Below are 13,372 nucleotides of genomic sequence, written 5' to 3' on the forward strand. Positions count from 1 at the left end.
TGTAGAGCTTTTGACAGAGTACTGGCACACAGTGACATAGAATTGCTTTAAAATTAAAAATTTGTCAAAATGAAAATAAGCGTGGCAAAATATTTTTTGGTGGTAATGTATGAAAAAGATTCTGATTCATCTTATGCACCTTTTTTTATCAGCTCAGGAGAGAACTTCAGTACCCAGTAATCAGAGTAACTCTATTTTCAAAAAATTATTAACTTGCATGAGTAATTTTTACTCCTTTATTTTTTTTTTCCATTTAAAAAGTTTGTTAAAAGTTAAAATTTTATTTCAAGGATTCTTTGATTTTAGTAGCTATTTTTAGAAATAAAATAAATTTTAAGTGCTTGCTATATGTATTAATAGCCCTTTACAAAAAGAGCATTCAAGGTATTTCATTTTTATTTTTTTTAAACAATACACTTGTTTATTTCCTCACTTAATACAGTTTTAATTTTTTTATGAAATAACTAATAATTACAGATTGTAAAACTTTTTTTTTGCACTCATTAAGCCCTTTTGCGTGCAATAGTAGAAATACAACTATATCAGTAGAAATCAGGTAATTAAACCAGGTCATGAACGCTTTAAATTAATTACTTTCTTTTTTTAACATTTTAAAAATGATTTTTTTTTGAGTTTTCAACTGTTTTTCTTCAAGTTACTATTTATCTGTCTTTTAACCTTATTTTTACAACATTCTCCAAAGAGCTTAGTGTTAGTCTACCGTGGGAGCTATTCTATGTAGATGATTTATGTATAAAGAAAAGTTTATGTATATAAGTGTTGGAAAGATGGAGTGAAAGTAAAAGACAGCAACATCATAGCACTTTAAATAAGTTATGCACTAATATTACATGAATAACGTTTAAAATATATTTTTATAATTAAGTTAAGAAGCCAGAAATACACTGAGATCTTATGGATTAGAAGACTAAGCTATAATATGAATCTCCTAACTTATAGTTGAGATTAATACATTTTTTCAATAAAACAGGCACAATCCACAAATCACTGCTAGTAATAGTTAGTTTCTGATCACAGTAATACTTTATCAAGAATTCTTATCATCAACTTTATCAAGAACTAAGTGTTAGCTATGATCCACATTGCAAAATAAACCATATAGTTGGACTTCATCAGCATAAGGCTTTAAAGTTGTTAACTATAATAACACAGGTCAACAAAAAAAAAATTTTTTCTGGTTCCGAGCAAACAATTTGTTTTTTGGATTGCATTTCACATTTTGATTTCAAACATGCAACTCATTTTTTACCATCACGTCAAGTTGTAAAGATATTTGGGTTCAGATCTTTAATATTTGGGGTAAAGTCCCTAATATTGTAAAAAAAAAGTTGTTCAAAAGTATGTCAATCTGGGTCTCAAAAAAAGCGTATTTTCATAGAGATTTTAGAAAACATAAAAATTTGTCCTTAAAATTTTTTGGCAAAAAAATTATTTGAAAGAATGCTAAAGACTCTTAAAAATATTTTAACAAAATGTTTTTCAGCAATAATACAAAAAATGCTTATTTTTATTACAAATGAATAACATCTTTAAAATCTCTATGAAAATACGTTTCTTTTGATACCCAGGTTGACATACTTTTGAACAACTTTTTTTTCTACAATAGGGCTTTACCCCAAATATTAAAGATTTAAACCCAAATTCTTTACAACTTGACGTGATGGTAAAAAATAAGTTGCATATTTGAAATCAAAATGTGAAATGCAATCCAAAAAACAAATTGTTTGCTCGGAACCAGAAAATTTTTTTTTGTTGTTGACCTGTGTAATTAATTGTTAAATTCAGTAAGAATGATGTTGGACCACGCTAACCTTAGGAACTTTGTCAACAATGTGAGTTGGGTGTGATAATGAACTTCCAACCTCAATTTGTTGACATCTATTGGTGAGAATACATAATTCCAAATTTTTAAATTACTGCTTATGTTAAGCAAAATTTGGCTAAGAATTTAGGATAAGATACAGAATCAAAATGATACAAAATGATTTCATTTTCTTTAATCAAAATTTTATTTTGAAATGACATGAGATAAGCACATCAAAACTTTTTATCCACAATTATTTGAAATTAAGATTAAATACTTTTTTAATCTTAATTTCAAATAATTGGAAATATTTTTTTGAAATTAATACATATTAATATTTTAAAATATTATTATTTTTGCAATAATTTCTTAAGTTCAAATAATTGAAAATCTTTCTTGAATGAACAGTCAAAAAAAGTTTGAAAAAGTTTACTTTTAATAGTTCTTTCATATCTTCTCTAAAATATGATTTTTTACAACATTGTGTAAAAAAAAAATTCATGGTACATAAGAGAACAGAGAGAAAAAACAGCATTCAAAAAATGTTAAATTTTTTCAAATGTGGGAGTGAATAGAAGAGAATAAAATTGTGTGTACTGCAATAGAAAAGTTTTGTTTCCAAATAGGTTTCTAGTATTTTAGAGTGAATGTTTTAAGTATATATTATGTATATATATAGTATAAAATGTATCATTGATATATATTTCATTAATATATTCCATTTTTATATATAAATATATAATATATATATATATATATAATTAAAAAAACTTAAAATCATAATAATATTGTTACTGAGTAACTTTTTTTTTATTAGATTGATGGAGTTGCATTGCTTTCTTCCACATTACTCTACTGGTTGCAGGATGAAATAAATTGTCCTTCAATACTTGTTTCAACTCATTTTCACAGCATTAAACAACTCCTACCTAGCTCTCCTATTATAAAATACCAGGTCACACATTCTTATTGAAATGTTTTTTATGTGTGTATATATATGTATATACATATATATACATATATATACACACATATATATATAAATATATATACATATATATACACACACATATATATAAATATATATACATATATATATATACACATATATATATATAAATATATATACATATATATATATATACATATATATATATATACATATATATATATATATATATACATATATATATATATATATATATATATATATATATATATATATATATATATATATATATATATATATATATATATATATATATATATATATATATATATATATATATATTGTATTAGTTAATTGGAATTGTTTATTTTTGTAAATTCTATTATAAATTGTATATTGTATTGCCACTATGATTTTAACATTCACTAGACAATGGAGGTAATAGAGAACGACGGAGATTTGATTTTTTTGTATCATTTAAAAGATGGCTATGCCAATTATAGTTATGCTTGTTACACAGCTCGTTCTGCAGGTATACCTGAGGATCTTATCTGTCGAACATTAAAGGTTTGAGACTTTTTGATGTCATTTATATGATGATGTCATTTATATATGATGATGTCATTTGTATATGATGTAAAATTTACCCTGTATATTTATTTTTTTCTTTAGGTAATTGAACAGTGTCAGAAAAATGAGCCAATCACGAAAATGAGTCTTCAAAGCCCTGATCAAATAGAAAGGTTAGTTTTGTTTTAACAAAATTTTGATATTTAATTTCATTCTTCCATTGTTAGTGCAGCCAATTACATATTTTTGAAAAGGTGGCCAATTACATATTTTTAAAATTGTTGTTTTAAGATTTCTTAGAATATAAACTATTTGAAAATACTCAGCCTTTTATTAAAATTTAAAATAAGTAAGCTCGTTATTGAAAGATTTATATTTGGTATTCTGGTGGATAAACTTCTTCCTTCCTGTAAAATGTTTTTAGTTTCAGAATTTCAAGAGAAAATTTATACTCTTTAATGTTTTTGTGTAAAACTATATATATATACAGTCGCGATCAAAAGTTTGGAACATTTTAAAAATTTGCAGAAAATTTGAAATATTTGTTTAAAAATACTTTTTTACATTGAAAATTATAAACCACTAAATTTGTTTTAGTTATAGGTTGTTGTTATTTTAGCAAAAAATCAAATAATAATTATGGAAAATACTAATGAATTAACTACAAAAAAATATGCTCAGATTGTTATTCTATGTGAACAAGGATTGACCCTAACTTCTATTGCTGTCATTTTAATGTAACACATAGCCGCATTATAAAAACATTAAACCAATATCAAGACACGAAATTTTATAAGCAAAGCTAGAACTGAATGACCAAAAGTGACTGATCAAAGGGCAGATAACTGCATTGATCTTTATGCAAAAGCACATTCATTTGCCAATGCTTCTGTAATTTCATCTTAGATATTCCCAAATGGTGTTACACCAAGTGTTGTGAAAATTAGAAGACATTTGTGCAAACAATTTACCTTAAATAGCCATGTTTCGATAAAAAAACATTGCCTTTCTCAAAAAAATATTAGAGACCGTATTGCCTTCTGTCAAAAATACAATACTGGTCAGCGGAAGTTTGGGAGGATGTAATATTTAGCAACAAATCACTAATAAAACAATTTAGTTGTCATTCTACAAGTGTTAGACGCCCACCTTGCCAACAATATAACCCTGAGTATTTGCTTTCTATTTTAAAACATTGCCCTAAAATCATGATATGGGGTGCCATTACTGCAAATCAAAGTGGTGGTTCATGGTTTATGCCTCTTAACACCACAATTAACAGCCATATTTATCTTCAAATACTTAAAAAAAAACTTGAATTCACTCTATGCTTACCCGCTAAGCTAATTGTTCAAATGCTAAAGGACATCATAGTAAGTATTAACTTCAAGTATTCAATTCACAAACATTTACTAATGTTTCAAAGATATTATTTTTGTCAATTGTAATGGTTACTAATATATTTTGATAAAATAAATTAATAATTTAATAAAAGTTGTGGTTTTTTATAAAATGTTCCAAACTTTTGATCATGACTATATATATATATATATATATATATATATATATATATATATATATATATATATATATATATATATATATACACAGTACTGTGAATAAGTTTTAGACCACTTGTTTAATTAGACGTATTTACAATTTTTTTCCTATGTAATTTTTTTAAAGCGTACTTAAGTTTAATAATATATAAGAAAAGTTGAAAGAATATATTATTTTGAATAAATAAACAAAATTGATGAGGAAACATGAGGGGTTTGTTTGTTTATTTATTAAAACGATGTGTCTAACAACTACATCCAAAACAAGATATTTGAAGAATGCTGTTACAGAAATCAGAGAAACAGGCTCCCTTGAAGATAGAAAGAAAAGTGGTAGACCTCCTAAGCTAACAAAAGGTGATAATAAATATTTAAAAACTCTCTCTTTAAGAAATACAAAAAAAACATCAATCGAGCTGGCAAAAGACATTAACACAGCAACTGGGAAAAATGTCAGCTCTTTTATTCAACGGTACCTACTTAAATCTGGATTAAGAGGGTGTGTTGCAACTCGAAAACCATAATTACGGTGTGGCAATAAAAAAAAAACGATTTAAATATGCAAAAAAACACAAAAATTGGGCCCAGGAAATGTTTAATCCAATTCTGTACACCGATTAGTCCAAATTCGAAATTTTTGGAACAAAAGGATGCCAATATGTTTGAATTTCAAGAAGAACTGAAGAAGCCTATCAGCCCGAGTGTTTAAACCCTACTATTAAACACAGAGGAGGCTCTTTACAAGTTTAGGGCTGTTTATATTCATCTGGAGTAGGTGATTTGATCAAAATAGGGGGGTGACTCACCGGGGAACGTTATGTGGATATCCTAAGGCACCATGCTGTATCATCCGGAATGAGACTAATAGGTCATAATTTTATTCTGCAGCAGGACAATGACCCAAAACATTGTTCACGAGTGGTAAAAAATTATTTAAATGAAATGGCAGAGGAAGGAGTACTGGAATTGATGACCTAGCCTCCCCAGAGTCCAGTTTTGAATATAATTGAGCATATTTGGGATTACCTGGACAGAAAGAAGGTCGAACATACTCCCCAAAATGAAGAATGTTTTGAAGTACTTCAAAGAGAATGGCACAACATACCCCAGGATTTTAGGAATATTGGCTGGAATATTGGCAAATATTGGCTGGAATATTGACAAATATTGAGGTAAATGGAGGACATTTACCTCAATATTTGTCAATATTGAGTTTTTTATGAAGTTTGACATTAAAAAGATTGTAGTTGTTCCATATTTTGTGTGAAATACATGTGTTTTAATAAGTTTATAATTTAGAACTACAAACTTAAATATTAGAGAAAAATTGTCCGGGATTTTTTGAAAAAATGTAAGTGGTCTAAACTTATTCACAGTACTATATATATATATATATATATATATATATATATATATATATATATATATATATATATATATATATATATATATATATATATATAATTTGATACAAAGGTCTTACCATAAGCAAAGAATCGAGGTCGGCAATTTTTTGCCGATCTCAAACACTTTTAAGTTAGCACTTAGGTAACACTTAACACTTTCAAGTTAGTTAGTTTTAATGCCGACCCTTATTCCGAGGGTTGTTTATGTATATATATATATATATATATATATATATATATATATATATATATATATATATATATATATATATATATATATATATATATATATATATATATATATATATATATATATATGTACATAGGGAATCATCAGCCGTGAATACAAACAAAAAACGTCAAAAAACCGTTTAAAAAACTTAAAATTAAATACCATAGAACGGATTCAGTTGTGATAAACAATTTGAGTAAAAACAAAACAAGAAGCCATTATAGTTTACTAGTCTCCTGTGTCAAATAAAAAGAGCAAGAATTTCTTTGAATGTCGACACTGAGATACATTTTCATTCTTTTTGTTTAGTAAATTTGTTCCACTATGTGATAAAATTACATATTTTTCATAGAGACAGAGGTGGCATATTTTTGTTGTAAGATTATAGGGTCTGCAACGTTTAATTATTCTCCACGTTAAGATAGGTTTTATGTTTTGATCTTTCAAGCTCCATACTTCCTTTGAAAGTTCAGTGTCGTTTCTGTATTTAACTGAAGCAAAGGATTTTAGATGATTAGCGTATCTTAATTTAAATGATGTGTGGCTAATACCAAAATATACTTTTTTGTTACCTTCCTTATTAATTGTAGCTTGGTAAACAATATTGTTGAACAAACGCTGTTTGTTTAATGGACAAATTGATTTATTTACACAGTTACATTGCTTGGTTTCTATTTGCTTGTTGATGTGCAATATTTTATGATTGTGTGAGTTGATTATTGATTTCAGGTTAGGCATGCAGCTGTAACTAATCTTGATAGAATTTCGATTAAATATTTTATGAAGCTTATGGCCCGGTGGAAAATGAAAATCTATAAGAACCAGAAAATGGTTACCTATTTTTGTTTGGACACTGTACGGAGGGTTGTACCAAATTATATTTTGTTTGCGATGTTTTTTTTTGTGCTTGGATTTGTTGTGGTTGGTAGATAAGCTTTGGGTTATGTCCTGATTTTTTATGAGCTTCTTCATATTGTGGAGTAGAATTCATGAAAGTAGTTTTGTTTAATGACATGGAAGATAATCTTTGTTCGATATTGCAAGGGCTTGCTTTAATTATGCTCGGAGGGTGGTTAGAGTTAGTGTGGATATACCTTAGTTGGTTGTCAGGTTTGCAGTAAGGTTGGAATGAGTTGTTATCTAGATTTAACGTAACATCAAGATAGTTTACAATTTTTATATTAGCTTAGATGGTGATGAGTAGATCGTTACTTTTAAAGATACTTGTTATATGTTTTTTAATTTTGTCCATTTGCTGACCGTTTTTTTTTTAAATATGGCAAGGCCGTCATCACGACATAACCCGAAATCTTCCTTATTATAATGCTGTGAAATTTGAAATAGTAAAAAAGTTCCCACTAGCTCACACACTTCAGCACCATCAAATGCACCCGACATCGACATCGAACAATCTTTTTTTGATCCACGTTGTCTCATTATTGAAAATTAAGGATTTTCTTGCATGTTTTATTAATGCTTTATCTTCGCTTTTTATAATGACATGATGTTCAGCAAAAATCAAAGCATTGTTTAAAGTGTTTTGGTTTATTGACGGATAAAAATCGTTTACATCAAAAACTAGAAACTTATGTAAATGTTTACTGCCGATTTTTTTAAACCAATCGATTACATTTTTTGTACTTTGCCATTGATTTAAATAAAGCTGACTTTTAAGTTCACAATTAATTTTACATAATATTATCTTAGTAATTCTTCCTACCTCATTTTTTGAAAGGTTCAAAAGATGTACAGATGGGTTGTTATCAAAGTTTTCTTTGTGATCTTATAAAGTGAAGAAACATTTGGACGATCCGTTTACTTCAATTTTTCGGTATACCTCGTGGTTGGATAAAATATTTTTTCCTTCTTTAATAATTTGATCTTTTAATTTTGGGTTAGCCTTTTTGTATGTGGTGGTGATAGCATTTGTTAAAAGTTTGTTATATTGCTCTTTTGATAGTTTGTACATATTGGATGTTTTGTCAGCTTGTGTTAGGGTTTTGTCTGATAAACGTATAGCTTTAATATCTTTTTTCATATTGTTTTGAAAAGTGTTACTTACATCACGGAACTTTATTGCTTTAATTAGTTTAATAAGGTCTCTTTCAAATAAAGACATTTTTTTTATTTGCTGTGGACACATTGCAGATTTAATACCGTAGTTTGTATAACTCAGATCGTCTTTGTTTGTTGGATCATTATTAATAAAAAATAATGGTTTCCATCTCATCTTTTTTAAAAGTAACTCTGTCTTGTTTATTAATTTTAATTTAAAGTCTCTTTCTGTTGGTATTGGTATATTTTTTGTAGAATAATTCAAGTTTATTTTTTCCATCGTTTTGACGACTTGAGAAGAGTGCTCAACTTTGTTGTCTGAATCCGTTCTACGGTATTTAATTTTAAGTTTTATAAACGGTTTTTTGACGTTTTTTGTTTGTATTCACGGCTGATGATTGCCTTCGGGCATGAAACTTTAAGTCCCGCTATTTATTTGTTTTTATTCATTTAATTACATAAAGTATAAATTGCTCTATTATTTGATAATATTGAGCACTGTCATACGAACAAAAAATTATATATATATAAGCTGTGAATTAAACTTTTAGCTATTTTGTATGAAAGCTATTAGTCTAAAGAATAAAATAAGCTAAAAAGTTTTGAGTCTGGCCAAAAGATGGCGAACTTATTACTGAAAATGTCACTTAGCTTATGTTACACGGAAAACAAGGTAAAAGAATTGCTTCAACTTTTAGGTCAGATTTCTGCAAATCAGTAAAACGGTTTGTATAAGAAACTTTCACAAGAGGTTAAGAATTTTATAGCAATTTAAAGTATATATATAAAAGTTTATTAGAGGTGACCGGCTAAGGAAAAAAGCTTTTTTGTTAGTATGTATTTAACTTATGTTACATCACTTACGTTACTGAGCAATATTTATTGTGGATTTTTTTATCTATAATTAAGAGTTAGAGTTACGTAACAAAAGAATTGCAAAAGTATTTAACTCATTCATTAAAAATAATTAACAAAGGAAATTTTAAAAAACTGGTGGCACTCTTAAAAAACCTGAGTGATTTTCATATCATTTATGATAGTTATCAAATCAAAAACAGTTTTTCCGCAAGACCAAGAGCAACTTTAAAAATTACTTTAGTATTACAACTTTATTAATTCTTTGAGTCATTTAAATAGTAAATCTTTTTTGTCAAAGTTTTTACTTACACTTCTTACGTTTATGTGTATTCCCTTATTTCCATTAGGTTGAATTTTTAAAATGCAGCAAAGTATTAACATTTAAATCTTTTAAACTATTTTTGATGTAAAAACTGTTATTACAGTTTAGGAGGGAAAGGATATATGTGATCGTTTGTGACAGGAGGGAAGAGGTTAAGAATTGACAAATAAAGGATGACGTGCTTTATAAATGACCCTCCATAATTGGATTTACAAGCGATTTCTTTTACTAAAACAAAAATAAAAAAGGGTACAACTGATTTTTTTTTTAATATTAGGAGAATAGCAAATTATTCTTTTCTTTTTTTTTTAATGTCTAAATAAAAATATTTATATAATTTTTATTTTTATATATTTATATATATTTATATGTCAACCAAAATAAGAATACATACACAAATAAAAGAAACAATAATATAAATAATTTTAATTAACATTAAAAAAAGAATTTAAGATTTTTTTTCTAAATTTTCCTAATGTAAAAAGTTAAAACCTTGTCAAACCAAGGCGACGAAATAAGAATTACTTAATTTAATTTATTAACGAAAAAGCGCCAGAATATTAGTCAATGCATGCAGTATTAACTTACGTTACACAAGTTCAAAATAAAAATTAACTAAGTATCCTTATTCAAAACTTTAAATGCAAAAATGTAAAATTTAATATTCTTCCGCATATATTATTAAAAACTTTAGTTTTTTAACTAAATTTTAGAAAAAACAAAACTTTATCATGTTTTTGTTAACTTACCTTATATTAAAATTGCAAAAGTTCTTTCGTTATTTTTTTGAAATATATGTATTTTATAAAGTACTTTTTTATCAGAAACATAAAAATGACTTAAATTAATTAATTTTAGTACTTAAGGTATATTTTAAATAAACTTTCATGTGTCTACAACAATATACAGCTAAAAGTTGACGAAAAAAAGAATAAATTTGGTTACTTTTTCATTTTCCATCGTGGAATTGCCCATATATATATATATATATATATATATATATATATATATATATATATATATATATATATATATATATATATATATATATATATATATATATATGTTTAAATAAATATATACAATAAAACTTGTTTTTGTTGTCTCTTTCATACAAATATACTACCTGTGACATTCTTTATAGATAAATATGTATGAATCTTGAAAATTGTCTTACACAAAAACAAAGATATTGCATTTCTTTTTAGGATGAACAAGACTGCTCAAGCGCTCATTGATCTTGACATAGAAAACTCTGATATAATAGATTTTTTGAATAATATTGCTGAGTATAATACAACATTTGCATCCAATATAACTACTTAGATATGTGTATTTTAATATTTTATTTTCAAATTATTTTATTTTTTAGATCAGTTGTGTATTTTTTAGTTCTGTAAATATGTTGTTGTGAAAAAAGTAAATAAATATTGCTAAAATTATTTTTTCTCACAAATAAGTGGTATTAAATATGGTATTAAATAAACTCTCAAAATGTTGTTACTTTGAATGTGAATACTTATAGTACTAATATTTAAAGGATATTGAATAATTATGAAATATCTATGGAATATCCATGAATTTTTTTCCTTTCATTATAATCATTATTTTTATGGATATTAATGGATATGATTATAGTGATATGATATAATTATGGAATTTTATGGCTGTAAATATTCCATGGAATATTTATGAATAATGTCTAATATTCTATGAAAAATAATGTATAATATTTAATGGATAGTCATGGATATTTATGATTGTGTTTTGTTAGATATTTTATAATCATACTTATGCTGTTGAATTCTTGAAATTTTTAAATTATTATATAAAATTTATTTACAAATTGATAAGCTTGGGCATAGATAACATTTTCTGGGCTAATGAAATTCTAAAAAACAGAAAAAATTATGATAAACTTTTATTTTATAATTGTAAAGTTTATTATAATTGTTTTTAGTTGTTTATTATAGTTATTTATTATAAATGTTTTTAGTTGACAATTGTGTGTTGACAACTGAGTGATGACAATTTTTATTTTTATACTTTTATATTTAAATTTATGTTTTAATTTTTTAATTAGTACATTTCTGTTTTTAACCAAATTAAAATAATAAAAACAATACTTAAAAGAATTTAAAAAAAAAGGAGATTTTTTACCCTCCCTGTCTTTATTGTACATCAAAAATTTCTTTATTTATCAAAATTTTATCAAATTTGTTAAACAAAGCTGCTGCGCTGAGAAACAACATGGTACTTACCAGGGTGTTAACCAGCTCATTCTTGGCTAACACTCTGCTTACAGAGGTGTAGGGTGGATTTGAACCTTGATCCTCTTTAGCCATTGTACTGTTTACAATCAAATTTTAATTTTCAACGTTTAATTGAGTGTTTTTTTCTCCAAAGTATCAGAATTTATTTGGACTAGGGAGCAATATATTTTGATTTGTCTCAATAATATTTTATGATATGGTCTGTATATTTACCTTTTAAGTTTATTGTTGACCAACATGGAAAATGTACCAATGCTATCTGAACCAAATGTACCAATGCTATCTGAACCAAATGTACCAATGCTATCTGAACCAGAGCTTTTGCGTTACTTGAATGGAGAAATTTCATTTGAGACATGGTTGAAAAATCAAAATATTGACTACACAGAATCACAAGATAACAATCCTTTAGCTTCTTCTCTGAAAGAAGCATCAGAAAGTTTAAATTTTGGTTGTAAATTACCTGATGATGAGTCAACTATATTTTCTTCTTGGGGAAGCATTTTCTCTGATAAAAATGAAAAAAAGAAAAAAGTTAAAAAGAAAAGAATTTCAGAAAAAATTGATTTAGCAGAAGAAAGTCAAATACTTGAACTGAAAAACAGTTATGATTTTTATTTTTTTATTTTTTGTTTTATTAACATTTTTTTTTTATTATTAAGGTCAGGTTTACTATAATAAAAATGAGTTTTCTCATTTAATTGAAATAGATGAAATAGAAAAAAAAAAGAAGAACACCACCAGTAAAAAAAGCATTGCAGTTTTCAGAAAACCCAATCCCCAATTCTACTTATTGGTAGAGTTTATTTAATTTTGGAATAAGTTTTTATGACTTTATTAAAAAGGTTAAAGAATAACAATTAAATAATTTCTCTTTTTGAATACTGGGAAATATTTCTACTTTTATGTAATGACTTTAAGATGGTATCTGTTTTTACTTTTATATAAGAACCATAACATGGTAGCTATTTGATATTACTTTTATCTGTAAAATGGTAAGGTGTTTAAAAGGTATTTATTAGGATTTCTTTAAGTTAATAAAAAGTTTAATTTTCTTTACAGCTTATCAGAATGTTTTATAAGGAATTCTATGTTAAATTAAAAGCTTAAAGTTGGTCAAGCAAAGATGGTGACAAAACAAACATAAGTTGTTTAACAAAACTTAGGCATTTTTAGAAATTAGCAAGTATATTTTAATTGAACAATCAAATACTTTTTGCTCTCCACCTTATTTGATTGATACCAAATAAAAAATATATTCAATAATAGTATTGTTATATTAGTTCATATAAATATGTAAGTATAGATCACAAGTAAAATATA

The 13,372-nt window shown here is 25.9% G+C and overlaps 2 protein-coding genes across 3 annotated transcripts in view; both read left to right on the forward strand.

The window, feature by feature from the left end:
- Window positions 1–11,215, forward strand: part of LOC101241202 (mutS protein homolog 5) — a 69,652-nt gene extending 58,437 nt beyond the window's left edge. For both annotated transcript variants that reach the window (XM_065801192.1, XM_065801193.1), the window contains 4 exons: window positions 2,643–2,780; window positions 3,204–3,341; window positions 3,447–3,517; window positions 10,985–11,215. In XM_065801192.1, the coding sequence (XP_065657264.1) occupies window positions 2,643–2,780; window positions 3,204–3,341; window positions 3,447–3,517; window positions 10,985–11,102 (465 nt within the window). In that variant the 3' untranslated portion in view covers window positions 11,103–11,215. The remainder of the gene's footprint in view (window positions 1–2,642; window positions 2,781–3,203; window positions 3,342–3,446; window positions 3,518–10,984) is intronic.
- Window positions 11,216–12,003: 788 nt separating this feature from the next.
- LOC100206229 (general transcription factor 3C polypeptide 3) overlaps window positions 12,004–13,372 on the forward strand; it is a 51,494-nt gene continuing 50,125 nt past the window's right edge. The window contains exon 1 of the mRNA XM_065801194.1: window positions 12,004–12,653. Within this exon, the coding sequence (XP_065657266.1) occupies window positions 12,287–12,653 (367 nt within the window). The 5' untranslated portion in view covers window positions 12,004–12,286. The remainder of the gene's footprint in view (window positions 12,654–13,372) is intronic.

The sequence above is a fragment of the Hydra vulgaris genome, chromosome 07 (assembly GCF_038396675.1).
Source record: "Hydra vulgaris chromosome 07, alternate assembly HydraT2T_AEP".
NCBI classification, from domain to species: domain Eukaryota; kingdom Metazoa; phylum Cnidaria; class Hydrozoa; order Anthoathecata; family Hydridae; genus Hydra; species Hydra vulgaris.